The sequence below is a fragment of the Phanerochaete carnosa genome, assembly GCF_000300595.1.
Source record: "Phanerochaete carnosa HHB-10118-sp unplaced genomic scaffold PHACAscaffold_5, whole genome shotgun sequence".
Taxonomy (NCBI): domain Eukaryota; kingdom Fungi; phylum Basidiomycota; class Agaricomycetes; order Polyporales; family Phanerochaetaceae; genus Phanerochaete; species Phanerochaete carnosa.
The window spans coordinates 1,784,748-1,806,683 of record NW_006767632.1 but is presented as its reverse complement, the minus strand read 5'-3'; the positions used below and the strand labels follow the sequence as shown (position 1 = coordinate 1,806,683).

General features: G+C 54.9%; 9 protein-coding genes across 9 annotated transcripts; 4 read left to right on the top strand and 5 right to left on the bottom strand.

Moving 5' to 3' along the window:
• Positions 1 to 25: 25 nt before the first annotated feature.
• On the top strand, positions 26 to 3,578 carry PHACADRAFT_195574 (uncharacterized protein; the record flags this gene model as incomplete). The annotated part of the gene is made up of 6 exons (XM_007395800.1): positions 26 to 46; positions 248 to 1,131; positions 1,183 to 1,924; positions 1,980 to 2,786; positions 2,841 to 2,902; positions 2,957 to 3,578. The coding sequence occupies 6 exons, from the start codon at positions 26 to 28 to the stop codon at positions 3,576 to 3,578; spliced, it is 3,138 nt and encodes a 1,045-aa protein (XP_007395862.1).
• On the bottom strand, positions 3,508 to 6,337 carry PHACADRAFT_144014 (uncharacterized protein). Its single transcript, XM_007395799.1, has 7 exons — positions 6,082 to 6,337; positions 5,877 to 6,025; positions 5,238 to 5,808; positions 4,895 to 5,185; positions 4,464 to 4,836; positions 4,243 to 4,401; positions 3,508 to 4,190 (listed from the first exon to the last, which is right to left on the bottom strand). Exons 1-7 carry the CDS (start codon positions 6,245 to 6,247, stop codon positions 4,100 to 4,102), a joined length of 1,800 nt encoding a protein of 599 aa, XP_007395861.1. The 5' UTR covers positions 6,248 to 6,337; the 3' UTR covers positions 3,508 to 4,099.
• Positions 6,338 to 6,588: 251 nt separating this feature from the next.
• PHACADRAFT_256235 (uncharacterized protein) lies at positions 6,589 to 8,170 on the bottom strand. Its single transcript, XM_007395798.1, has 8 exons — positions 8,072 to 8,170; positions 7,993 to 8,012; positions 7,840 to 7,937; positions 7,631 to 7,775; positions 7,247 to 7,567; positions 7,137 to 7,192; positions 6,905 to 7,082; positions 6,589 to 6,843 (listed from the first exon to the last, which is right to left on the bottom strand). Exons 1-8 carry the CDS (start codon positions 8,135 to 8,137, stop codon positions 6,693 to 6,695), a joined length of 1,035 nt encoding a protein of 344 aa, XP_007395860.1. The 5' UTR covers positions 8,138 to 8,170; the 3' UTR covers positions 6,589 to 6,692.
• Positions 8,171 to 8,576: 406 nt separating this feature from the next.
• PHACADRAFT_184323 (uncharacterized protein) lies at positions 8,577 to 10,874 on the bottom strand. The gene is made up of 8 exons (XM_007395797.1): positions 10,617 to 10,874; positions 10,528 to 10,547; positions 10,375 to 10,472; positions 10,164 to 10,308; positions 9,784 to 10,104; positions 9,680 to 9,735; positions 9,448 to 9,625; positions 8,577 to 9,386 (listed from the first exon to the last, which is right to left on the bottom strand). Exons 1-8 carry the CDS (start codon positions 10,680 to 10,682, stop codon positions 9,236 to 9,238), a joined length of 1,035 nt encoding a protein of 344 aa, XP_007395859.1. The 5' UTR covers positions 10,683 to 10,874; the 3' UTR covers positions 8,577 to 9,235.
• A 1,580-nt stretch (positions 10,875 to 12,454) lies between these two features.
• PHACADRAFT_256232 (uncharacterized protein) lies at positions 12,455 to 12,744 on the top strand. Its single transcript, XM_007395796.1, has one exon. The coding sequence runs from the start codon at positions 12,461 to 12,463 to the stop codon at positions 12,731 to 12,733; it is 273 nt and encodes a 90-aa protein (XP_007395858.1). The 5' UTR covers positions 12,455 to 12,460; the 3' UTR covers positions 12,734 to 12,744.
• Positions 12,745 to 13,119: 375 nt separating this feature from the next.
• PHACADRAFT_256231 (uncharacterized protein) lies at positions 13,120 to 14,721 on the top strand. Its single transcript, XM_007395795.1, has 8 exons — positions 13,120 to 13,234; positions 13,299 to 13,318; positions 13,374 to 13,471; positions 13,538 to 13,679; positions 13,750 to 14,070; positions 14,121 to 14,176; positions 14,232 to 14,409; positions 14,473 to 14,721. The coding sequence occupies exons 1-8, from the start codon at positions 13,169 to 13,171 to the stop codon at positions 14,624 to 14,626; spliced, it is 1,035 nt and encodes a 344-aa protein (XP_007395857.1). The 5' UTR covers positions 13,120 to 13,168; the 3' UTR covers positions 14,627 to 14,721.
• Positions 14,722 to 14,738: 17 nt separating this feature from the next.
• On the bottom strand, positions 14,739 to 16,066 carry PHACADRAFT_256230 (uncharacterized protein). The gene is made up of 3 exons (XM_007395794.1): positions 15,738 to 16,066; positions 15,348 to 15,616; positions 14,739 to 15,240 (listed from the first exon to the last, which is right to left on the bottom strand). Exons 1-3 carry the CDS (start codon positions 15,983 to 15,985, stop codon positions 15,053 to 15,055), a joined length of 705 nt encoding a protein of 234 aa, XP_007395856.1. The 5' UTR covers positions 15,986 to 16,066; the 3' UTR covers positions 14,739 to 15,052.
• Positions 16,067 to 16,578: 512 nt separating this feature from the next.
• On the top strand, positions 16,579 to 18,914 carry PHACADRAFT_256226 (uncharacterized protein). The gene is made up of 10 exons (XM_007395793.1): positions 16,579 to 16,919; positions 16,981 to 17,038; positions 17,088 to 17,201; positions 17,256 to 17,379; positions 17,439 to 17,595; positions 17,648 to 17,805; positions 17,864 to 17,936; positions 17,985 to 18,277; positions 18,343 to 18,424; positions 18,501 to 18,914. The coding sequence occupies exons 1-10, from the start codon at positions 16,605 to 16,607 to the stop codon at positions 18,693 to 18,695; spliced, it is 1,569 nt and encodes a 522-aa protein (XP_007395855.1). The 5' UTR covers positions 16,579 to 16,604; the 3' UTR covers positions 18,696 to 18,914.
• PHACADRAFT_256225 (uncharacterized protein) lies at positions 18,878 to 21,917 on the bottom strand. The gene is made up of 13 exons (XM_007395792.1): positions 21,792 to 21,917; positions 21,372 to 21,659; positions 21,235 to 21,322; positions 20,940 to 21,127; positions 20,811 to 20,890; positions 20,735 to 20,756; positions 20,565 to 20,680; positions 20,233 to 20,511; positions 20,062 to 20,173; positions 19,799 to 20,005; positions 19,346 to 19,748; positions 19,202 to 19,288; positions 18,878 to 19,143 (listed from the first exon to the last, which is right to left on the bottom strand). The coding sequence occupies exons 1-13, from the start codon at positions 21,889 to 21,891 to the stop codon at positions 19,056 to 19,058; spliced, it is 2,058 nt and encodes a 685-aa protein (XP_007395854.1). The 5' UTR covers positions 21,892 to 21,917; the 3' UTR covers positions 18,878 to 19,055.
• Positions 21,918 to 21,936: the final 19 nt, after the last annotated feature.

The following is a 21,936-nucleotide window of genomic DNA, read 5'->3' as shown; positions in this document are numbered from 1 at the left end:
GGTGGAGGTTGGAGAGGGGACTAGGATGAGCAACGTGACGGTCGAGGTACACGAGGCAGAGGCATGGAATGCCGGTCATCGCCTGCCTGGTTGAAAGCGCCAAAGCGCCGTTTCTGCACGCGTCTCTGAACCTCCGTCTGTCCTCGACACCGCCCGTCGTCCTCCCACACCGTCCTAATCGCCGCTCTCCTCTCTACGCTTCAAGCCTCGTCTCTGGACCATCTTGGAGCATTCTGGAGAGTGACAGAGCTGGCACGCCGCACAAGCGCGACCCATGAAGGCGTTTCTCAACCGCATTAACCGTGGTCTCTCCAAGGAGAAGGACAGGGAAAAGGACCAAATACACAGGGAGAAGATACCCCAGTTGTCGCCTATATCTGAATGGCCGTCCCAACGCTCCCAATCAACCCCGACCTCGGTTTTTAAACCGCTCCCAGAATTATCGTCGCGACCGTTACCGCCGGTAGACGAGCCCACGTCGTCCTCGACCGACTCTTCAGCCAATCCCACACCTACACCCACCGGCTCAATAGCACCGCTGCCTCCGTCAGATGTGAAGGACGACCTGCACATACTCGAGGTCACTGTGACCACTGGCTCGCCGCGCGTGGTGCAATCGGACTCCGCTGGTCGCAGTTCACGAAAGACTAATAACAGTAGCAACAGCTCGAATGGCGCGCATACCGATGTGCAGAAGAAGGTTGCGTTCTTGTCACCACCGCCTACCCCTGGCCCAAGCAACGACCGTCCACTGCCTTCTGACACACCGACACCAGGCCCGTCAAAGACCACTGTTTCTCGTTTCCACGCTACACAGGCCAAGGACTCGAGAGGCTCTACCTCGACCGCCACGTCCTCCAGGACAGATGTTGCTTCTACGGTGAAGTCTATGAAGCCTGGCTCGACTCGCACCGCTTCGTCTCCTTACCCGCGAGGATACGGTGACGGAGCGTCGATCCACCAGTCACTGCGATCGGGCACGCCATACTCTCAAATGACTCATGCCAGCAGTCGCATCCTCTCAGCCCAGTCTTGGAGCGAAGGAGCAGAAGATGATCTCGTGTCCAATATTGGACAGCGAGAGCGCACACGACAAGAAGTCCTGTGGGAAATCGTAGCCAGTGAAGAGCGGTATGTATGTTCGCTCACGAGGCATGTATATTATTGCTGAGGCTCTTGTAGCTATGTAACTGAGCTAATCAAGATGAAGGAGACTTTCATTGATCCCTTATTACATCCTTACTCTGCTTCGACTCCTGCATCCCCTGCTTTCGATGACTTCCCGACAGAATCACCTCGAGAGTCTTTTGATCACCTCCCTATTGCTGCCCGCTTCCTCACGCCTACCCCATTCCGTTCAGACTCGCCAACCAGAGATGAGCACCCGAATGTTGATGCGGAGTCGCTAGATTCAGACGAAGAGGACGAAGCGGAGGACCGTCTGGGCGCGGCCTTCTATTCGACCAAAAAGGGTCTCGGAGGGAAGCATAGTCATCCCCGGTCGCCGTATGGTACAAGCGCGAGTCGTGCAGGAGGAAAGTATGGGACGACTGTACCGTTCCCTGCGCGCTCACACCAATCACTCCCGCCACCCCCACGTGCCAACCCAATGGCTAGCTCTACACAATCACTTGGACGACAGTCCGTGCATGAACATGACCTGAACATACCGGTGATGTCGCCAAAGCCCGCATCTACCGCGCCTTCGAGAGTGTTGCAGAGATTTAAGCGAAGCGGTCCGACACCTGCAAATATCTCAGGCGCTATCCCGCCGACAATGTTGCCGGAAGATCTCAGGAAATGTCTCGAAGTCATCGAGGGTGGTATTCTTGAAGGTCACATCAAGCTAAGTGAAAGTTTGCGGAAGCGTTATGAGGACCAGTATCCGCTGGTTCGCTCGCTCGCGGACGTCTTCGTTGCTAATGTGAGTGCGCTACCATTGGTTCATCGTACTCGCTAAGATCCTCGTGCTGTTCCAGTCGCATATCCTGCATGGGTATGCCACTTTTGTCTTGCATCTCGAACGGGCCTTGGAGCAAGTCGACAATGCTCTTTCCACCGCAGCTGCAACCAAAAGGCCGAAGAAGCAGGACGTGGACCAATGGTTGAAGGTCTGTAGTTATTTGCAGCAACTCGAGAACAACGCGGCGGAGAAGGCCGAGACAGGATTGGCCATTTCGCTCTCTAAACCGTTCCAGCGGTTGCTTAAATACCCACTCCTGTTCCAGAATCTCCTCTTTCACACCGACCCGAGTACGTATGAGTACGAGAGCACGCTGCAGATGGTCGCGGAGGTCGAGACGATCGTGCGAAGCATCGAGGACGAAAAGATCCAGAAAGAAGAGCGTGACAAGACGCGAGACGTGTTCGGGCGGATTGAAGGCCTTGAAAAGGATAAGCAGCTCATGCTGCCGAAACCTTCGCGAGTGCTAGTCGAAGAACGTCCTGCGCTCGCCATCAATGAGAATGGGAAGCCTATCTCGCCACCGCCAGCCGCAAAGCCTACTACTGTTGTCAAAGGCAAGACATCGTTCAAACGTCTGAGCGATGTCTTGCAGTCAAACAGCAGTGGGATCGGGGGGAAGAAGGACCAGTGGTTGGTCGTATTCAACGATGTCGTCTTGCGTTGTCAGAGGACTGGGACAACGTCCCTGCCCATGGGGTCTTCGAGCAATGCGCGGACAGCCTCTGCCTCTATGCCAGATCTGCAGGGCAAGAACAAATTTGGTACGGAGCGAAGGCGAACGTCACAGGTGAGGCCACGTAATCTTTATAAGTTCATCAAGGTGTGTCATCAGTCATCAACATACTGGTCGATATCCCATACGTTACTTTCGCAGATCGAGACTTGGGCCATCGGGGACGTTGTACAGCCACGTGAAGGCGTCGTCTCAATGGAAGAGTAGGTTTCTGAAAGTGCCGTTATCCGCTCTTGTTCTGACGTGCACCTCCGCAGTGTCGTAAGGTCGAGGCAGCAAGTGCACTCTGGCGAACCTCAGCCACGGATAGTGCCAATGCCAGACGATGACGATGAAGGCCGGGACTCTGATGACTCTGATCGCAAGAGCAAGATGAGCTTCTCTTACTGGGGTGCTGACAAGGTGACTCTGCAAAAGCCAATTGTTAAGCCTCGACCGGTCGCTGGGACTGGTGCGCGACGGGGCGTACCGGCGACATCATACGGAAGGGAATCTTCAGCGAACGCCAAGTTCGGCACTCGTCTTATCGCGGAGGCACCTCATGTTGCGCGACCTGCTAGCCGCCGTACCCAGACGCCAACCAATCGACGACCTACCCAGTCGGACGATGGTCACGCTGTGAAAGCGACTGTTACCAGAGAGAAGCCAGGGTGGAATACGAGCACCCGCGCCACGGCTACACCAATTCCCAAGAACCAACGGGTACGGAACATCTCTCAGACGAGCACATCGACACGGACGCCGACGACTGCTGCCGCACTTGTCGCCACCACTGCCGCCTCCAAACTTCCCTCACCTGCGCCATCTGAAGATTCAGGGGTCGGCTTCTATAAGTCGATTCTAGCTCAAAACCCTTCGTTGAACCGGCTTAACCCTTAGACGACTTTTCATGACTACGGATCTCGTCTTCTCCCCTTCCGTTTCTCCTTAACGCTGCTTTAACGGAGCCCTTCACGACCTTTCTTCACGGCACATACGTCTCTCTTTCCGGACTTGCTCCTGCTATCACTGCAACATCGATATTGATTTTTCTCCTCCACGTCTTGCCACTGAGTATCCCCGATTATCAATGATACCGTAATTACCCTCGTTATTGCACATACATTTCCATATCCCCTTAATCTACCTCACCCGTCCGTTCATTGCATCTCATACAGTGTTATGGCTCGGATACCCTAGTATCTCCCATCGTTCACTCGCTCGCTCGACACCCATTTCGCTCCTTGATACCACCGCTCGCATGATGCCCCCATCCCGCACCGCTCTTTATGTGTTTTTGTCCTAGTACAGTCCGTAGTTCATTCCCTCTATTAGAGTCAAGATGTATTACAACCTCTCTGGATTCTTTATTTCTCGCTCTCGTCCTTCGCCTCTGCCTCTGCCTCTGTTCTTGTATCTAATTAACTGGTCGTCTCGTACGCCGCTGTGTGAATAGATACAGCTCTGCCACTAGGATCTGAAGCGCAGCCCCAGTCGCCTCTCGGTATCCACCTACGCGTACGGTGTCAACATCGTTGCTAAAGAGGAAAACGGAACATCATACCTAACGGAGGTCTTCGCGGCCGCTTCAGAAGGGAAGAGGTTGTCAAAGATATCGCGAATGTGGTACGCCTCCTTCGTATCTGGCGTGTCGTGTGGCCAGCGTTCTGCACGCTTGGCGAACGCCTCGTCCGAGACTTCATGCGCGGCATAATCCTTGATTCTGTAGTGGTCAAACCCGGTCAGCATGCGCATGCACCCTTCCAGACAGCTGTGAGAACGTACCCGTCGATCCACGAGTACCCGACGCCGTCCGAGAACTGCTCCTTCTGGCGCCACAATATCGAGCGAGGGAGGTACGGCTTGCCGTCGGGCGCGCAGTCGAACGCCTTGCGGAGGATATATTTCTCCATGCGCGGGCAGCCGTCCGCGTCGGTCTCTTGCTCGGCGCCCTTGCTGAACATCTTCTCGGCCGCATCGACGTTCATCGCGACCTCGAGGAAGGCCTTGTCGAGGAACGGCACACGCGCCTCGAGGCCCCACGCCATCGTCGACTTGTTCGCGCGCAGGCAGTCGGCAGTATGCAGGTTCTTTACGCGCCGCACGCATTCCTGATGGAAGGACGTGGCGTCGGGGGCTTTGTGGAAGTAAAGGTAGCCTGCAAAAGTTGTGAATGCTTTTGCAAGAAGCTATTCTGCCGGGGCACTGGGGCATACCTCCAAGAACTTCGTCACTCCCCTCACCAGACAACACCATCTTAACACCCATAGCCTTGATCTTACGGCTCAAGAGGTACATGGGCGTACTTGCGCGAACGGTGGTAACATCGTATGTCTCGAGGTGGTAGATGACGTCCGGGATAGCATCGAGGCCCTCCTGAACCGTGAAAACGTACTCGTGATGCACAGTGCCCAAGAAGTGCGCTGCCTTTCGTGCGGCAAGCAGGTCGGGGGAATTCTCGAGACCGATTGAGAAAGAGTGTAGCTGAGGCCACGATGCAATAGTAGCTACAAGACCAATATGAGAAGGTAATGAGAGAGATATTCACGACACGCGCACCGTATTCGTCAATCTCATGATAGGTGTCAGCCGGCGATGCAGGACCGCTCTGTGCCTCCCTGAGCTTCTTTTTCCGGACCTCAGCCTGTGCCAACGCGACCTTCTCTGTCTCACGCGCCGCGATCGACGCAATAAGACTGCTGTCCAGCCCGCCACTGAGCAGGACGCCATACGGGACCTCGGACATGAGCCGTTTACGTACTGCCGCCTCCAGTGCCTCGCGAAGCCGGGTGAGGTTCACGGACTGGTTGGGAATCGTCCCCTCGGGGCCATCGAGGTCGCCGTTCCACCAGGAGGGCTTGAAGTAGCGCACGGTGCTGTTGTCCACACTGTCGTAGACGTGGCCAGGCGGGAAGGAGATGACGTTGTCGCACTCGCTAATGAGCGCCTTGAGCTCGGACGCGAAGTACGTTGCGCCTGGACGCTTCGAAGACCAGCCCTGGTAGAGCGTCGTGATACCGATCGGGTCGCGCGCTGCAATGATGCGGGAAGGTGACACGGACTCGTCGAGTAGCACGAAAGAGAACATGCCGTCGAGCTTGTTACAGAGCTCTTTGCCATATTCCCTGTACTGTGTGCAGGGGGGTGCCCCAGAATCAGGGGAATGTGGCAAAGCGTGCAAGGCGCAGAGAAGCTCACGAGGGGGATGATGACCTCGCAGTCAGAATGCGTTTTGAGGTTGTAGGGAGTCTTGAGTCCCTCGCGCAGCTTCGTGTGGTTGTAGATCTCGCCGTTGACGCAAAGAATGATCTTCCCGTCGTCGCTCACTAGAGGCTGAGCACCAGACTCTATTGTTCGCCCCGTTAAACGAGCACTTGAGGGCAAAGCGTGCTTTGATACGCACCAACACCGACAATGGCGAGACGTTCGTGCACGAGCACCGACTGTTGTCCGACATAGCACCCCGACCAGTCCGGGCCCCGATGTCTAATTTTCCTAGAGCATGCAATGAGACGCGTGCGATCTTGTGCAGGCTTCTCGAGTCCGTGAGCGGCGAGGATTCCACACATTGTGGAGGTCGACGCTGGTTACCCTGGGGAGCGGACGTGGTCGAGGATGAGAGGATGAGAGAAGGGGGAGGATGTTCAGCGTGACTCGGGCGGAGAGCTTCAGAAGTGACTCCCTTGACTCGACCGGTGTGATTTCAAGGCGATCTCATCTCGCTCTGTCTCTTCTCAAGTTTCCTCCCCTTTCCCGTTTCTCCGACACTGCTTCATATTCGTGCAATCGGCTGTGCCACATCCCATCCCGTCCGAGTCGAACATGATACATGCATGACCCTGGACCGCCACGGGCGCCCTGCGACCCGACCGCTTTCGTGTCTCGTGCTCCGCGACAAGCGGCGAGTTCTAAGCGATACCATGGTCATTTCCATTTCAAGCACTACAGGTACACCGAAAGTACACCGAGGAACTTGTAGTATGCGAGTCTCGTGCCCAACAGCTCTTCCAAAAATTACCCCCAGAGGTGCATGGCCTTAGGGTCCCCTCCGTACCTATCACCCTTCACTTCGTAGCTGTTGATAATCTCCCAGATCGCGTCCAATTCTTCCTTCGTCAGCTTCGTGTCTGCAGAGTATGTGTTCTCCAGCGTGCGCTTCACGTGTCTGTGCGAGTGAAGCGTCCGCTTCAGACTTCGCCTAATGGTGCAGGAAAAGGATCACTTACGAGGATCCAGGGAGTGGGATGACCTTCTCGCCCAAGGAACCAACGAATGCGATACAAAGTCGAGAGGGAGTAATGCCCTTCTTCTGCGCAATTTCCGTTAGCATGTCTACCAAGGTCAGGTTGTGCTGGAAGTATTCGGGGTTGCGGAAGCGTGTCAAGTGTCGGCGTACGTCTCCCTCTGCAAAGCACGTGGAGTGAGCTAATTCTACCACGTATTACAACCGCTACGGACCTGGGAGATCGTCGAGCTTCTTAATCTGTCCAGTGAGGAAGCCGCGTCCGAGAGGCCTGGTTCAAGTCAGTTACTGAGCTGGATATTGATAATGAAGCATGGCCACCCACGAGTATGAAATAACCGCAATGCCGAGCTCCTCGGCGGTCTTGAGCACATTCTTCGTCTCCGGCTCGATGGACCACGGGCTAACCTCAATCTCGACCGCAGAGATCGGATGCACCGCGTTACCTTTCCGGAGTGACTCTGCGCTGCATTCGGACATGCCAATGTGGTCGAACAGACCCTCCTTGACAAGGCCAGAGAGGATTCCAATGGTGTGCTCGACGCTATAGTTGGAGTCGACGCGGGCGCACTCAAACAGATCGAGCCTCTTGGTGCCACGCAGAGCGGCGTTGACGGCGGTCACGCTGCGCCTGAGGTTCTCTGGGCTACACGCACATAAGATTAGTTTCTTGATTTGAATGCAGTATACTTCTCTTGAAAACACTTACGATGAGTCAGGAACAGGTCTACCCTCTGCTTTGCCACCACCCTTGACCGAGAGGAAGGTCCGCTCCGCATACTCGGGATACTTCTCAAAGAATCGTGCCAGAAGCTCGAGGTTCGCCGTACCAAAGTCTAGCGCATAAAACTCGCCTGTACGACGAGTCACATGCAGCTGAGTCTCGGGAGCTGGAAGTACGGCGACGGCTGAACGCACCGCTGTTCAACAGCATCTTGACACCAGGCGGCATGGCATCCACACCTGCCTTGATAGCTTCGAAGCAGACCTCGTCCGGGACGGGGTTCGGGGTCCATCTGTCCACTGTGTTAGAAGTGCATTTGCGAGCATAGATAACGTCGTGGTACGGACGTCATCATCATAAGGCCATGCTGACAATGGATGTCGCGTCAGGTTCTTGGCTCTGTATGGTAGAGGGGTTGGTACTTACGGCGACCTTACCCACCCGGATGTGGGAGGCAGTTCCGCCGAGGGTGGTAACGCTTTCTACGGTCATGTCTGTAGTCGAGAGGTGTGGAAGAAGAGGGCTTTGTGTCGTTTTCGCCAGCCGACTGGTTACTTATACGGACGATGGATGCCGAAGGTCGCACGACAAGACTCGATGCATGCTTGCTCTCGGACTCTACACAGCAGCGCGGACTCAAAAAATAAAGTTGTCTGCCGCCGCGCGACGTCACACCGAAGCCTTCCCGCCGGCGGCAACTGCCGTCCACTACGCGTCCTCCCGGCAGCATACACTCGACGGTAACTTCTCCAGCCCGCCAGAACTGCTGTTCGATGCAATTAAAAGCAGTCTCGTCACAGCCGCATTGGAAATTTGAAGTAACATTGGAACGGCTCCCTACTAGCGTTTGTGAACGCGAGGCGAACATCACTTGCATGAAAGGTATCGTTCGGAGCCATTCTACTAGCGATTCGTCCACAGATTGACCCGAGAACTATGCTTTCAGGTGCTCTGCATCTGGTTACTCGCTGCCCTTGTCACTCTCATTACGCGAGCGTATGTGGCGTCTCCCTCTACATTGCTCAGGATCACACATCGGTCATCACATTGGCTCGTTCTTAGAAGACGCGCAATGCCTCCAACCCCAAGCTCTCGATGCCGTCCATACGTCACCGATTTTGCCTCGCGTCTCCTGGGGGAAAGGGGAATTAGAAACCCGGCCCCAACTATCTCCGGAGGCCCAGAATCGAAACATATGCTGCGACATCTCAATCCGCGCCGAAGTCCGGGTGTGGATTCACTCAGCACTAGCCTGCGAAGGAGAGCAGCCATCGCAGCTCCCAAGCACACGTCTCGGTATGCTCAAGCCTCGAGGTGCGCGCGAAAATTGTCATGAACATGCTGACAGGTCTGGATATTGCCATGACGTCCGAGCTCGTCAGCAGTGACATTAATGATATGAACATCGTTGTTACTCCAAGTCGAACATGACCCTAGACCGCCACCGGCACCCTGCGACCGGCACCCTCGTGCTCTGCGACCAGTGGCAGGTTCTATGTGACATTATAGCTTTTCTCATTCCAGGAAATACAGATACACCGAAAGAAGTTGTAGCAAGCAAGTCTCGTGCCTAACAACTCTTGCAAACATTTATCCCCAGAGGTGCATGGCCTGCTCTGCTCCGAAATATCTATCGCCCTTCACCTCATAGCTGTTGATAATTTCCCAGATCGCGTCCAATTCTTCCTTCGTCAGCTCAGCATCTGCAGAGTATGTGTTCTCCAGCGTGCGCTTCACGTGTCTGTGTGAGCGAAGTGTCCGCTTCAGACTTCATCTAATGGTGCAGGAAAAGAGTGGCTTACGAGGAACCAGGGAGAGGGATGACTTTCTTTCCCAAGGAACCAATGAATGCGATACAAAGTCGAGAGGGAGTGATGTCCTTCTTCTGCGCGATTTCGGTCAGCTTGTCAACCAAGGTCAGGTTGTGCTGGAAGTATTCGGGATTGCGGAAGCGTGTCAAGTGTCGGCGTACGTCTCCCTCTGCAAAGCACGTGGACTTAGCTAGTGCTGCCATATACTTTAAATATCACGAACCTGGAAGATCTTCGAACTTCTTGATCTGACCGGTCAAGAAGCCACGTCCGAGGGGCCTGGTTCAAGTCGATTACTGGGCTGATAATCGAACTATGGCTACTTACGAGTATGCAACAACTGCAATACCGAGCTCCTCAGCAGTCTTGAGCACATTCTTCGTTTCTGGCTCAATAGCCCACGGGCTAACCTCAATCTCGACCGCAGAGATCGGATGCACCGCGTTACCTTTCCGGAGTGACTCTGTGCTGCATTCGGACATGCCAATATGATCGAACAGACCCTCTTTGACGAAGCCAGACAGGATACCGATGGTGTGTTCGACACTATAGTTAGAATCGACGCGGGAACACTCGAACAGGTCGAGCCTCTTGGTGCCGCGCAGAGCGGCGTTGATGGCGGTCACGCTGCGCCTGAGGTTCTCCGGCCTACACACACACACAAAATCAGTTTCTTAGTGCAGTAAATGCCTTTCGAAAATATTTACGACGCGTCAGGCACAGGGAAGCCCTCTGTCTTGGCACCGCCCTTGACCGAGAGGAAGGTCCGCTCCGCATACTCAGGATACTTCTCAAAGAATCGTGCCAAGAGCTCGAGGTTCGCCGTGCCAAAGTCTTGCGCGTAGAACTCGCCTGTGCGACGAGTCGCACGTCAGACAAGCCTCGGAAGCTGGAAGTACGGCGGACGGCTGGACGCACCGCTGTTCAACAGCATCTTGACACCAGGCGGCATGGCATCCACACCTGCCTTGATAGCGTCGAAGCAGATCTCGTCCGGGACGGGGTTCGGGGTCCATCTGTCCGTTAGGTTAGACGTGCGTTCGCGAGCACAGAGAATGCTGTGGTACGAACGTCATCATCATAAGACCATGCTAGCAAGGGAAATCGCGTCAGACTTCTGACTCGTTTGATTTGAAGTAGTAAAGGAGCTTGGCACTTACGGCGACCTTGCCCACTGTGATGTGGTAGGCGGTTCCGCCGAGGGTAGCAACGCTTTGGACGGTCATGTCTGTGTGGTTTTGAGAGCTGTACGTTGCTGCCAGCCGGCTGAGTATTTATACGAGCAACGGACGCTGTGGGTCGCGCGAGAAGGCTCGATATCGTTGGTCCGGCATGCTTGCTCTCAGGATAATTCAATAGGAGCTCTACACACAACGGCGCGGACCTACCTGAAGTTGTCTGCGACTCGGGCGACGACCAAGCCGCGCTCCGAGAGCGCTCAGCGATTCTGTGCCACAAAGCCCGCTGCCAGCGGCAAAGTATTTTTAACGCTCGCTTGCGTGTTGCCGTCCATTACGCGTCCTCCTGGCAGCATGCCTGAGCTTGATCACTTGATGATATTTCCAACCCGCCAAGAACTGTGGTTGTTTCCTGCTTAGTCTGCTTAGTACTACAGCGTAATCAGAATTGGCAAGTACAATATTCTCTCGTTACGATCGTTTCGGAAATAGCATTCAAGTTGGAACGGTTGCAAATTGTCTAGTACTCATACTGCATAGTAGTATTCAGCCAGACTCGGAGCGCACATCGCTCACGCGAAGGTTGACTTTCAGAGCTATTCTACGAGCTACTCCTCCACGGATCGACCTAGTAGCTCTTTGCTTTTAGGTCCAGGCTCGTTACGCGAGTGTACATGACGTCTTCCCCTACCATACAGGTGCTGTGGCATTGCTCAGGAGGGCTGTCGCATTAGTTCATTAACCTATCATACATGCAATGCTGCCAGCCTCTCGATGCTGTCTATACGTCGCTGATTTCGTGTCTCCTTGGAGACAGTACCAGTGGATTTAGAAGCTCGGCCGCAACGACCTCCGAAGGCCGAGTATCCCAACGTATGCTACGGCATTCCGAAGTTTGGATGGGGATTTACTCAGCATTGACTACCACGAAGGAGGGCAGCCATCGCAGCTCCCAAGCGCACACCTTAGTGCGCTCAAGGTACGCGCAGAAATCTGCGTAAATTTGCTGACAAGTCCGATGGACATTGCCGTGACGTCCGAGCTCGTCAGCAGTGATATTAATGGTACGAACAACTTCGCTGTTAAACGTTAATCAGCCAACGTCAATAACGAAGCCACATGTTGGCGCTTTCAATGCGTGTGTTCCATGGCAAGTCATCGAAGCATCTTCGTTCAACTTCCCTCCCTACTCTCCTCCATCGACCTTCGCCTTCACACGACTTTCCTTGGACTATTTACGGCCACTGTCTTCGCATCGTACGCTGACCATCCTGTCTCCTCATGATCGCCAGCTGCGTCTGATTCCTCAGCATTCGTGGCCGGTGTGGTGTATGCAACAGCGGCAGTGTTGGTGAGTTTAAAAGCCATCAGTCTGCTCCTCTTCTCGGCTCCAGAAGTCGACTAATCATCCTCTACTCCGCTTGCTTTCTTTGCGACGACTAGATGGTACAACAAACTTGCCAGCTACAAAGATGGCTTCCCTGGTGCTTATAGACCAGACAGAAGACTATTTTATAAGCTCCAGACTAACCATCCGCCGATTCGTGGCATCAAGCTTTCGTGGATCCACTGCGATCAGGAAGCTGAGGTGATTGTACAGTGGATCCAGGGTTGGTGTTGTTCTTGTAGCGTCCCTGGCTCCAGTCGGACTGTTAACATGTTAACGCTAAACGCTGTCAAGACAGCACATTTCTTTGGCTGCAGCAAGAGTCAGCCGCCCAGATGTCCGGTTATGCCGCCAGATGACTTCAATCCATAGGCTGTTCCTGGGAACGCGAAACTTGCCGCACTTTGTCTCCTGCTGTTTCCGTTGCCCCTGGACGCACATGCTACACCTGATGCACGAGATAATTTTTTCGTTGATTCTTCTGGACATAGTGACCCAGCGACTCCTAGTGTATAGGCCATCTGCAGCCGAATGCACGTCATCTTTGCCGCCACTCCCACGGAACCCACTTACAGCTGATAGCGATGCAGAAATATGTATGGAAGGGTCGCTAGTAGAACAGCCCCGACTGGCGCCTTCGATGCGAGTGATCTCCGCGACCCCGCTACGAGTCTATCTGGACGTGGCACATCTTGTGGCGCTGTTTTTGTGACCACTCCAACGTTAAGTATTACCAACACAGTCGCATCGGAAAAGAAAATTGCCGCACGCGATTACATGAAGCAGGAACCTACCACAGCCCCGGTTAAGTGCTACAGGAGATGTCGAGTATGCCGCCGGGAGGACGCGTAGTGGACGGCAAGACGCAAGTGGTAGTATATCAATTAATTTGGCGCCAGCAGCAGACTTTGTGGCACACTGGAGACCGAGCTGTCACGGACCCTTGGCTGTGACGTTATCGCCCGGCGACGAGGTGAAGTGGCATGGGTAAACAGGCTTGATCTGTAAGCAAGCACACCGCACCGTTCAGATCAAACCTTCTCGCCCTGCTAACTGCATCCATATAAGTAGTCGGCCGGCCAGCACTGACAACGATATCATCGCATCCTCTTCTTCCACCATACCTCAAGAGCTTAACCGCACAGACATGACTGTCCAGAGTGTCACCACCCTCGGCGGAACCGCCTCCCACGTCAAGGTGGGCAAAGTCGCCGTGAGTATCTAGCTATTCCTGCTTTGTGTCCCAGCTGAGAGTCTGACGCAACTTTCGCCGCTAGCATGGCCTTATGCTGATGACGTTCGTGCTCCCGCGCTCTCTTCGCTCACAAGTGCCCTGCTAACCCACCAGACAGATGGACCCCGAACCCTGTCCCCGACGAGACCTGCTTCGAAGCCATCAAGGCAGGTGTGGATGCCATGCCGCCTGGTGTCAAGATGCTGTTGAACAGCGGTGCGTCCAGCCGTTCACCGCACTTCCAGCTCCCGAGACTCACCTGACGTGCGACTCGTCGCACAGGCGAGTTCTACGCGCAAGACTTTGGCACTGCGAACCTCGAGCTCTTGGCACGATTCTTTGAGAAGTATCCTGAGTATGCGGAGCGGACCTTCCTCTCGGTCAAAGGGGGAGGCAAAAAGGACGCTCCCGTTCCTGATGCATCGTAAGTGCTGTATTCGAACGAAATCGCATTATATGTCTCATTTTCTCTTCGATGCTCTCCATGCATTCAGTCCAGAGAACCTCAGGCGCAGCGTGACCGCCATCAACGCCGCTCTGCGCGGCACCAAGAAGCTTGACCTGTTCGAGTGCGCCCGCGTCGACTCCAACTATAGCGTCGAGCACACCATCGGTATCCTGTCTGGCCTCGTCAAGGAGGGCCTGCTTGACCACATCGGCATGTCCGAGTGCGGTGCGGAGTCCCTTCGGAAGGGTAACGCGGTGCACCCGATCGCTGCGGTCGAGATCGAGGTCAGCCCGTGGTCTGTCGAGCCAGAGACGAAGGACGTCCTCCAGACTGCTGAGGAGCTCGGCATCGCGGTCGTTGCTTACGCGTGCGTGGCACTTACTTTTGGTACCCAGTCCAGTAGCTGACTTGAACCAGGCCTCTCGGACGCGGCTTCTTGACTGGCCAGATCACGAAATTCGAGGATCTCCCAGGTTTGGTGCCGTTCCAAGTGTACAGCTATGCAGACTGACCTGGTATGCTCTGCAGAGGGAGACATGCGCCGGAACTTTACGCGCTTCCGCAACCCGGAATACTTCCAGCACAACTTGACTTTGGTTGACAGGCTGCGGGCAATCGCAGAGAAGAAGGGCGTCACCTCCGCCCAACTGTGCATTGCGTTCGTCGCCTCACTGGGCGACAGGGTCATTGCCCTCCCTGGATCCTCGTACGCTCTCGCTCATCCGCAGATTCCAGCCGGACGCTGACCAAAAACTTGTTGCTCGGACAGAAATGCGAAGCGCACGCTGGAGAACACGTACTCTGCAGACACGAAGCTGACGCAAGGAGAGTCGGACGCGATCTGGGAGGTCATCAACAGCTACGAGGTGAAGGGCGACAGATACTACGGAGCGGACCCCAAGACGATGCACCTCTGGGGGTAGGGGTTTGGGTAGAGCTCTGGGTACGAGACAAACCTGCTGTAAACCTATCGGTGTACTTTTGGTTGTGAATGTAACATGGAGACAAGTAAGAGCCCACGTAGAGCGCGCTATTAGAATCGACGATTTCTTGTATTCCAAGTACAGAGGTATTATGTCCACAGACAGGCCTATATCGGTATCATATGTAGTTCCAAGGATTGTTATCGGTAGAGGTGAGAAGAGAGTAGAAAGAGATAAGCGAGTCATATCGAAAGAGAAACCACAGTACAGAAGTCAACAGTAGAACACAAAGAAAGACCTGAAGGGAGACAATAAGTTTACGGGATAGGTTACGTTACACTATGGCACAATGGTATCTTTGGGGATATAAGCAGGTGGAGATCGACAGAAGTGTGATAAGGCGGAGGTTTCGTGGTAGTCGTTTGTTTACGAGACAGGTTCATGCTCGATTTCGTCGGGAGTAGGAAGTGGCAGAGGCACCGCCGTGGGGGAGAGGGCGTTGACAGAGGGCGAAGGCGACGCCGACTGGGCGCGGATGGACGCGGACGGGCCATTTTCAAAGTTAGCTTGACGAGGGAAAGGGTTGCGCGTGTGTGCACGTGCGACAGGCGAGGCTAATAGACAGACGATTACATGTGGATGTGTAGGTGGTGTGCAGCGATCAAGGAAGTATAGGGTTAATGGTGAAGGTTAAGCGAGATTATCGTGAGATAACACTTACACAGATGGCCTGGACCAATGATCTTGAATGGGTACGCGACAGTGTCACCGTCCTTTTTCATCTCATCGCTTTGATCTACGAGCGTGATCCCAAGACCCTCGTTGGACATCGCCGGTGAGAGGCTGCAAGAGCCAGGGCGGCAGTAAGAGACAAAGCCGTGCGCGAGGCCGTTACTGGGCCGGAGGATAGGTGAAGTGGGCGGAAATAGGAAGGAGGAGGGGCGGAGGATCGACAAGAATTCCTCCATAGCCTCCGACGGCAAAGTCGACCTGTTATGTCCCAAGAGTTCAGCACAACCATTACATACACGCACCAACAGAAAGGAATGGTTCAAGAAGCGAGACGAGGTCTGTTGTGCGATCAGAGATCTGCGGCAGGAGGAAGACTCACCGAGGAGATGCGCGAGGAGATATGGGTCGATCACGCTCAGAGGGTGCCGGAGGCTCGCTCTTTGGATCGTCGTCTACCGAGTCATCGGCTAGCTTGAACCTCTCGAGGGCGTCAGAGACAGTAGATGCGAAGCGGAAAGCGTTCATTGCCTGGGGCCGGTGCAAGATAGAGGGTGGGTAAAAAGGAGTGGGAGCGGCTAGTCGCACCGGGCGAGGTGCTACGAGGACAATATTTTCGTCTGCGGGCATGATTTGAATTACAGGAGTGAGTAACGATTAGAAAACTGCAAAGAAAAGATGCGCCCGCTAGTTTGCGCTGCAACAAGCTGGTGGCAAGAGACAACAACCAAAAGCGGCGGACACCAGAGGGACCGGGCGCTCTTCCCTCGGGCGGCCGGAGTAAAGGTCACGTGAACGGACCGGAGTGCTCCGGGCCTAGAGCGCGTCATCTACGCCCCAGACGCCAGTGAGCGCCGTGCCGGTGCAAGTCACGAATGCATGACCAAAGTCCTCCCAGAAAATATTGCCTCGGCAAGCTGACAGCATCGCGCGTAGATAACAGCCTCAGCGGCCGAAGGTGCAGAGTGCAAATACATTTTGTAATGCGGTTAACCTTTGAATTAGCATATCAGAATTCGCGATGATAGGCACCGACTGGGCTGTCACTTGACTCTGGTCGAGGGAAGGGACCCTCTTCCATACGTAAAACATAGAACCTATCGGGTATTCTGGAAGCAGATTCTCCTGGCCGGCCTGCGGCATCCACTTCTCGGTAACCCGCCGGTTTAATAATATGTTTCCCGCGTCCAGCTCCAGCTTTCTTCCTCTCCTGCTCTGTCCCTCCTCCTGCTAGGGTCACTAAGAGAGAATGGTCGGCATCGCGCACCATACCGGCTCTACCAGCTACAAGTCTAATGCCAGCGACGAGACCCTCCTGAACGACGAGGAGCAGCCCTTCCTCCACGAGGACTTCGACGACGCCTTCAAGCTCGAGGACAGGGCCAGGCCGACCAGGAGTCATGGCGTCACTCCCCTCCCCATGGCCCAGCTCGCCACCCTCTGCGTCGTTAGGCTGGTCGATCCCATAATGTTCACACAGATCTTCCCATACGTCAATGAGATGATCGACCACCTCCACTTGACAGAGGACCCCTCAAAGACCGGGCTATACAGTGGCATAGTGGTCAGTAAACCTTACCGCAGCGGATCCCCTGACCGAGAAATGACGCATCCTTCAACCGTAGGAAAGTAGCTTCGCCATCGCTCAGCTCCTCACCATCTACCAATGGGCGCGGCTGTCCGGTGGGTACCCACGTTAATACCTCAGAGCGCGTCCTGATTTTCCCCCCAGACAAAATAGGGCGTAAGCCCGTGATCCTCATTGGTATCTCAGGTATAGCCGCGGGCACACTCATGATGGGCCTCTCAAACACTTTCTGGGGCGTCATCTTTGCGCGAAGTCTAGGTGCGCACACCCGCCGGTCATAGCGTCTGGGTGCCTGATCCATTTCCCCCTCAGCTGGTTTCTTCTCTGGGAACTCCGCAGTCGTGCAGTCGGTCATTGGAGAGATAACAGACCACACTAACCAAGCTGTTGCGTTCCCGATATACGGGTTATGCTGGCCCCTTGGCGCTATCATTGGGTGCGTCATGACACTACCGCGCCACCCGCTCAGGTGCTCAAGCTCCCTTCTGTGCCTAGCCCTCTCCTTGGTGGAACCTTCTCAAACCCAGCAACCAAATGGCCGGGACTCTTTGACACGGAGTTGTTCAGGAACTTCCCGTACCTGCTGCCGTCCCTGCTGGCAGCTTCTATTGCGTTCTGCGGTGCTGTCTTTGGGTTTTTTGCTCTGGAAGAGGTACATCCACATGTTTGTCATGTGCATCTGAGGAATAACGCGGCCATGCCAGACCCTTCCAAGCAAGCGTCGAAGACGTGCCGACTCGTTGCCGTCGTCTCCAATTGATGGCTACCAGGAAAAACTGCAGCAGCCTGCCAGCATAGGATCGCTTTTTGCCAACCCGCTCATCCGTGCGCTATGCCTAAGCGGCGGTGCACTATCCTTCACGTATGTCCCGCCGTGCGTATACGCATCCACACCTCAAAATTCTCATTACTACTTGTAGCAACACCGCGTTCGACGTCATTTTCGTTCTCTACTGCTACACGCCAGTCAACACCGGCGGCATCGCCTTCACCGTAAGCCGATGGCCCCTCTGACGTCTCTCGCCGCTAATGTTCTTGCAGGCGGCGGAAATCGGCTTGGCCCTCGCCTCTTCGGGCCTGATCGCGGCCGGGCTCCAGGTCTTCTTCATGCCGTACCTTCTCCGACGGTTCGACCACGCCAAGATGTACAACACCTGCGTCGCGATCTTCCCATGGGTTTTCTCGCTCCTACCGCTCCTCAACCTCATCGCACGCCGCGGCGTCATCGTCGGCGAGGACGGCGCCGAGAGCGTGACGCCCGCCACAAAGGCGCTGCTCTGGGTCGGCATCGGCATCCTGCTCGCTCTGGCACGGAGCGCAGCATTAGCCTTCTCGTGAGTGCCTCCACTTCTGGTACGCGTGTGGCAGAGCGGCTGCTGACGGGGTGCGGAACATGCAGCGTGAACATGATCCTCATCAAGCACAGCGCGCCCGACCCCGCCTCGTTGGGCGTGACGAACGGCCTCATCTTGTTTGCCATGGTACGTCCCTTCTCTGCCCAAGTTCTTTCCCTCTGCACGGTTCCGCTCACACACGGCTTGTCTCGCCCAACGACAGTGCGGCGCGCGTGCGTTTGGCCCCGCGTTCGCCTCCTCGCTCTTCGCGTTCAGCGTCGGCTCCAGCTGGTGGCCGGCGCGCTACGTCTGGGTCGTCATCATGGTCGTGCTCGCGACGCTCGCCACGACGCTGTCCCGCAGGATCGCGGACGGCATGAAGGCCGTCGCGATCCAGCAACATCAACGACCATCTTGAGGTGCACGCCGGTACATGTTCCTCTCCTTCGGGGGTTTTGCTGCATTGCTATACAGGTCTGGCTGCAGAGTTAAACATAGGCTATACATGTAGATTCCTCACACGCCGATTCCCTCAAAACATCTTGCGCTTTGGTAGATACCTAGATGCATGTGTTATAGCTTGTATTTCAGTAAGCGATGCACCTTGTAACAAATTTCTTTTTAAAATCACTCGTCCTCCACACACACACACAGCGCGTGATACGCATCGATCACAAGGGAATGTACCATCTGAGTGTATGTATATTGGAGTAAAGGGCCGAAAGCAAGGTATATGCGAATGGCACAAGGGAGCACGGCGAGCAATTTGATGGTCTGCTCAGAGCTTGATAGCAGGCTTGCTCGTAGGCTCGCCAAGAGCGTAGAGCGCATTGAGCTCCTGCTTGTACATGTTGTACACATCCTTCCTAATCACACGAGGTGTGCTCAGCCAAGAAAGAAGGATAGGAAAGGCTGGAGACTAACCGCTTGATCTTGAACGTGGCCGTCAGGCAGTTGTTGTCGACGGTGAAGGGGTCATTCGTGACGTGAATTCGCTTGATCATCTCGAAGCTATAGCAAACAGACACGTCAACAATTGCAAGACGGTTCGAGAAAGTTGTAACGTACCCGTTCAGCCCGACGGCCTTCGCTGTCTCGTCCAGCATCCTCAAAACCTGTTGCTGGACCTTCGAGTCATGCGCCGCGCGGTCGAGGGCGTCGCGATCTGACAGCGACACATTCGTACTCCAAACTTTGCTTGCGATTGCGGTCAGCTGAGCAGGGTCGGGAACGACGACTGCGATGAGGTACGACTGCAGCGAGTCACCATGCACGTACACCTGCGCGACGATGGGGCATCCGTTGTACAGTGCCTCGATACGCTCGAGCGCGACGTACTCGCCCTGAGAGAGCTTCATGATATTCTTCACGCGATCAATGATGCGGAAACGTCCGCATTCGTCGATCGCACCAACATCGCCAGTACGCTGCCAACCCTCTTCGTCGACGGTAGCCTTGGTGCCCTCGGGATCTGCATAAACTCGAGTCAGTTAAAACCCTTGACATATGCGATGTACGCACCCTTGTAGTATTCCCTGAAGCAGTGGTCGCCTCGCATATAAATCTCTCCACGAGGATACGGCTTGTCCTCAGCGGTGTAGCCCATGGAGGGAACATCGACGAGCTTGAGTTCCGCGCATGGGTGCGGTGGACCGACCGTGCCATCGGATCTGGAGTCACCCCACCATGTCTTCGTGGCTGTGCCGACGTTTTCCGTGCCGCCATAGCCTGGGGGTACACCGACTAAGCAAGCCATCCTGTCGGAAGCTGGTACGAAAACTTGCCTTCGAGCAACTCAGCCCCTAATGCGACCTTAATAAACTTGCTCGCAGCAGCGCTCATCGGCGCTGATCCTGTAGAGAGCAACTTTACTTTGCCGCCAAGCACAACTTGGATCTGCAAGAGACGTGAAATTAATTGACGATCCGGAGTATAGTTGGGGAGGCGAGGAGAACCTTCTTGAAAACGAGGCGGTCCCAGAGGGCATGTGTTGTTTGACCCGTGGCATGGAACCGGCTGAGTTTCACCTCAAGCGCACGACGGAAGAGTGCTCCCTTCACACCAGGCAGCTGCGCCGCGGCCATGCCCGCCTGGTAGATTCTATTGAAGACGCGTGGAACGGCGGGGAAAAATGTCGGCTGAAGGACTTGAGCATCTTCCAAAAGGCGAAGTGGGTCACCAGACCAATAGCCAATGGTGCCACCACGGGCGATGACAATAGCCTCAATCATGCGCTATTCAACTGTCAGGAACCGCTCTGAGCTGCACACTGTCACAAAAGACGTACGCCATAGATGTGAGCCAGCGGCAAGAAGCCCATACAGACCGGAGCCTCGGACAGGTTAAGGCCGAACAGCTGGGCGTAGAAGCCATTTGCCATCATACCGTGGGTTAGGACAACACCTGATGGTATGAGTGAGCGTCATGAGTAAAAGCAGCTACTGGGATTCTCTGAACCTTTGGGGAGCCCAGTTGTTCCCTACGTACATTATCAGACAAGAAAAATGATACCTAGCTAGCGGAACAGACGTACAGAAGTATAACAGATACATGCGAGTGCGTCGGAGCTGGGATAAGTCGGTTTCTTGAGGTTCGCCTCGCCAAGCTCCTCCACTGCATCTCAACATAAGTAACAGTCTGTCACGGAAGAAATGTTGCTTACACTCTGGCAGGTCCATCACCTTGATTGCAACCTGCTCGCCCCATGCCCTGCAGATCTGCTTCGACTCTGTGGAGAGCGCACCCATGGCCAAAATAACCTTCAGAGTGGGGATCTTTCCCGCAAGTTTCAAGACAGTCGATACGTGTGCCGGAGAGACGGCGACTAGTGTCATCTCTGTGTGGTTGATACTATAGGTTCATGAGCACATGATAATCCGTGACGGAAAAAAGGCCTTGCATATGTTCTAAAGCACGTCAACGCGTCAGATCGTTATCCATGACGAGAGCGACGTTACATACCGACCGTATCTTTCCCCAGAGTGTCGTACAACGGCACAGAGACAAACTGGTAGGCATGGCCAGCCAAGTCCAACAATTGCCACTCTATCGGAACTCAGCTTGGAACGCGACAGCAAGTTTCGAGAGTAAATACCTGGGCAATTACCGCTGTAGATGCCAAAGCACCTCAGAGGATCGCCACCGGCGATACCGTCGTCAAAGAGCTTGCATAAGCCGCTTCCAATGTGTTGTCTCCGCACATCCGCCTGCTCCCAGGTGACCCACTCGTAGTGGTTCGCATATGTCGGTGGATTTGACGACAGAAGCGGGCGGCGGCCAAGCATGGGCGTGTTGCCTGGGACGTGCTTCCGGCCAGAGTCGAAAAACTCGACGAGGTTGACGAACGCGTTCGGCGAGTCGAGCGTCAGAAACGGAAAGGCACCTAGACGAGCCCGTTAGCATCCCCAGCGGACGCATAAGGAGAAGTTCTGATCTCACCATTTCTGTAGTGTCCTGGGCGACGCGAATGGCTGCCTCAATGCTGAGTTGCTCGCGACAGGTCATGGAAACGTACCGGTCTGGCCAGGCTTCTTGGTCCCGGGCACCTCGTACGACTGCCTGGAATGATCCGCATCTGGCGAGTACGGTATTGGAATAACATCTGGGATGGGCATCTGTGCTGTCCGACGTTACTGGCTCGGGGCGAGGGGTGGTGGTAG

Bases quoted from the DNA above. Each gene is read 5' to 3' on its own strand.
- PHACADRAFT_256225 (XM_007395792.1), bottom strand. From the start codon at position 21,891: ATGCCCATCCCAGATGTTATTCCAATACCGTACTCGCCAGATGCGGAT. The intron at 21,323-21,371 runs GTATTTACTCTC...GAGTTCCGATAG, and splicing joins CTACAGCGGTAATTGCCCAG to AGTGGCAATTGTTGGACTTG. The intron at 20,757-20,810 runs GTACGTCTGTTC...TAATGTACGTAG, and splicing joins CATGTATCTGTTATACTTCT to GGAACAACTGGGCTCCCCAA.
- PHACADRAFT_144014 (XM_007395799.1), bottom strand. From the start codon at position 6,247: ATGTGTGGAATCCTCGCCGCTCACGGACTCGAGAAGCCTGCACAAGAT. The intron at 5,186-5,237 runs GTGCGCGTGTCG...TTGGTCTTGTAG, and splicing joins TCATGAGATTGACGAATACG to CTACTATTGCATCGTGGCCT. The intron at 4,402-4,463 runs GTACGTTCTCAC...TGACCACTACAG, and splicing joins GGGTACTCGTGGATCGACGG to AATCAAGGATTATGCCGCGC.
- PHACADRAFT_256230 (XM_007395794.1), bottom strand. From the start codon at position 15,985: ATGCCCGCAGACGAAAATATTGTCCTCGTAGCACCTCGCCCGGTGCGA. The intron at 15,617-15,737 runs GTGAGTCTTCCT...GGGACATAACAG, and splicing joins TCTCCTCGCGCATCTCCTCG to GTCGACTTTGCCGTCGGAGG. The intron at 15,241-15,347 runs GTAAGTGTTATC...TCTGTCTATTAG, and splicing joins CATTGGTCCAGGCCATCTGT to CCTCGCCTGTCGCACGTGCA.
- PHACADRAFT_256231 (XM_007395795.1), top strand. From the start codon at position 13,169: ATGACTGTCCAGAGTGTCACCACCCTCGGCGGAACCGCCTCCCACGTC. The intron at 13,319-13,373 runs GTTCGTGCTCCC...CCCACCAGACAG, and splicing joins CATGGCCTTATGCTGATGAC to ATGGACCCCGAACCCTGTCC. The intron at 13,472-13,537 runs GTGCGTCCAGCC...CTCGTCGCACAG, and splicing joins CAAGATGCTGTTGAACAGCG to GCGAGTTCTACGCGCAAGAC.
- PHACADRAFT_256235 (XM_007395798.1), bottom strand. From the start codon at position 8,137: ATGACCGTAGAAAGCGTTACCACCCTCGGCGGAACTGCCTCCCACATC. The intron at 7,568-7,630 runs GTAAGTGTTTTC...ATGTGCGTGTAG, and splicing joins AGACCTGTTCCTGACTCATC to CCCAGAGAACCTCAGGCGCA. The intron at 7,193-7,246 runs GTGGGTGGCCAT...GACTTGAACCAG, and splicing joins ATTGCGGTTATTTCATACTC to GCCTCTCGGACGCGGCTTCC.
- PHACADRAFT_184323 (XM_007395797.1), bottom strand. From the start codon at position 10,682: ATGACCGTCCAAAGCGTTGCTACCCTCGGCGGAACCGCCTACCACATC. The intron at 10,548-10,616 runs GTAAGTGCCAAG...TTCCCTTGCTAG, and splicing joins TCACAGTGGGCAAGGTCGCC to CATGGTCTTATGATGATGAC. The intron at 10,105-10,163 runs GTAAATATTTTC...GTGTGTGTGTAG, and splicing joins TTCCCTGTGCCTGACGCGTC to GCCGGAGAACCTCAGGCGCA.
- PHACADRAFT_256226 (XM_007395793.1), top strand. From the start codon at position 16,605: ATGGTCGGCATCGCGCACCATACCGGCTCTACCAGCTACAAGTCTAAT. The intron at 17,202-17,255 runs GTGCGCACACCC...TTTCCCCCTCAG, and splicing joins CATCTTTGCGCGAAGTCTAG to CTGGTTTCTTCTCTGGGAAC. The intron at 18,425-18,500 runs GTACGTCCCTTC...GCCCAACGACAG, and splicing joins GCCTCATCTTGTTTGCCATG to TGCGGCGCGCGTGCGTTTGG.
- PHACADRAFT_256232 (XM_007395796.1), top strand. From the start codon at position 12,461: ATGCTACACCTGATGCACGAGATAATTTTTTCGTTGATTCTTCTGGAC.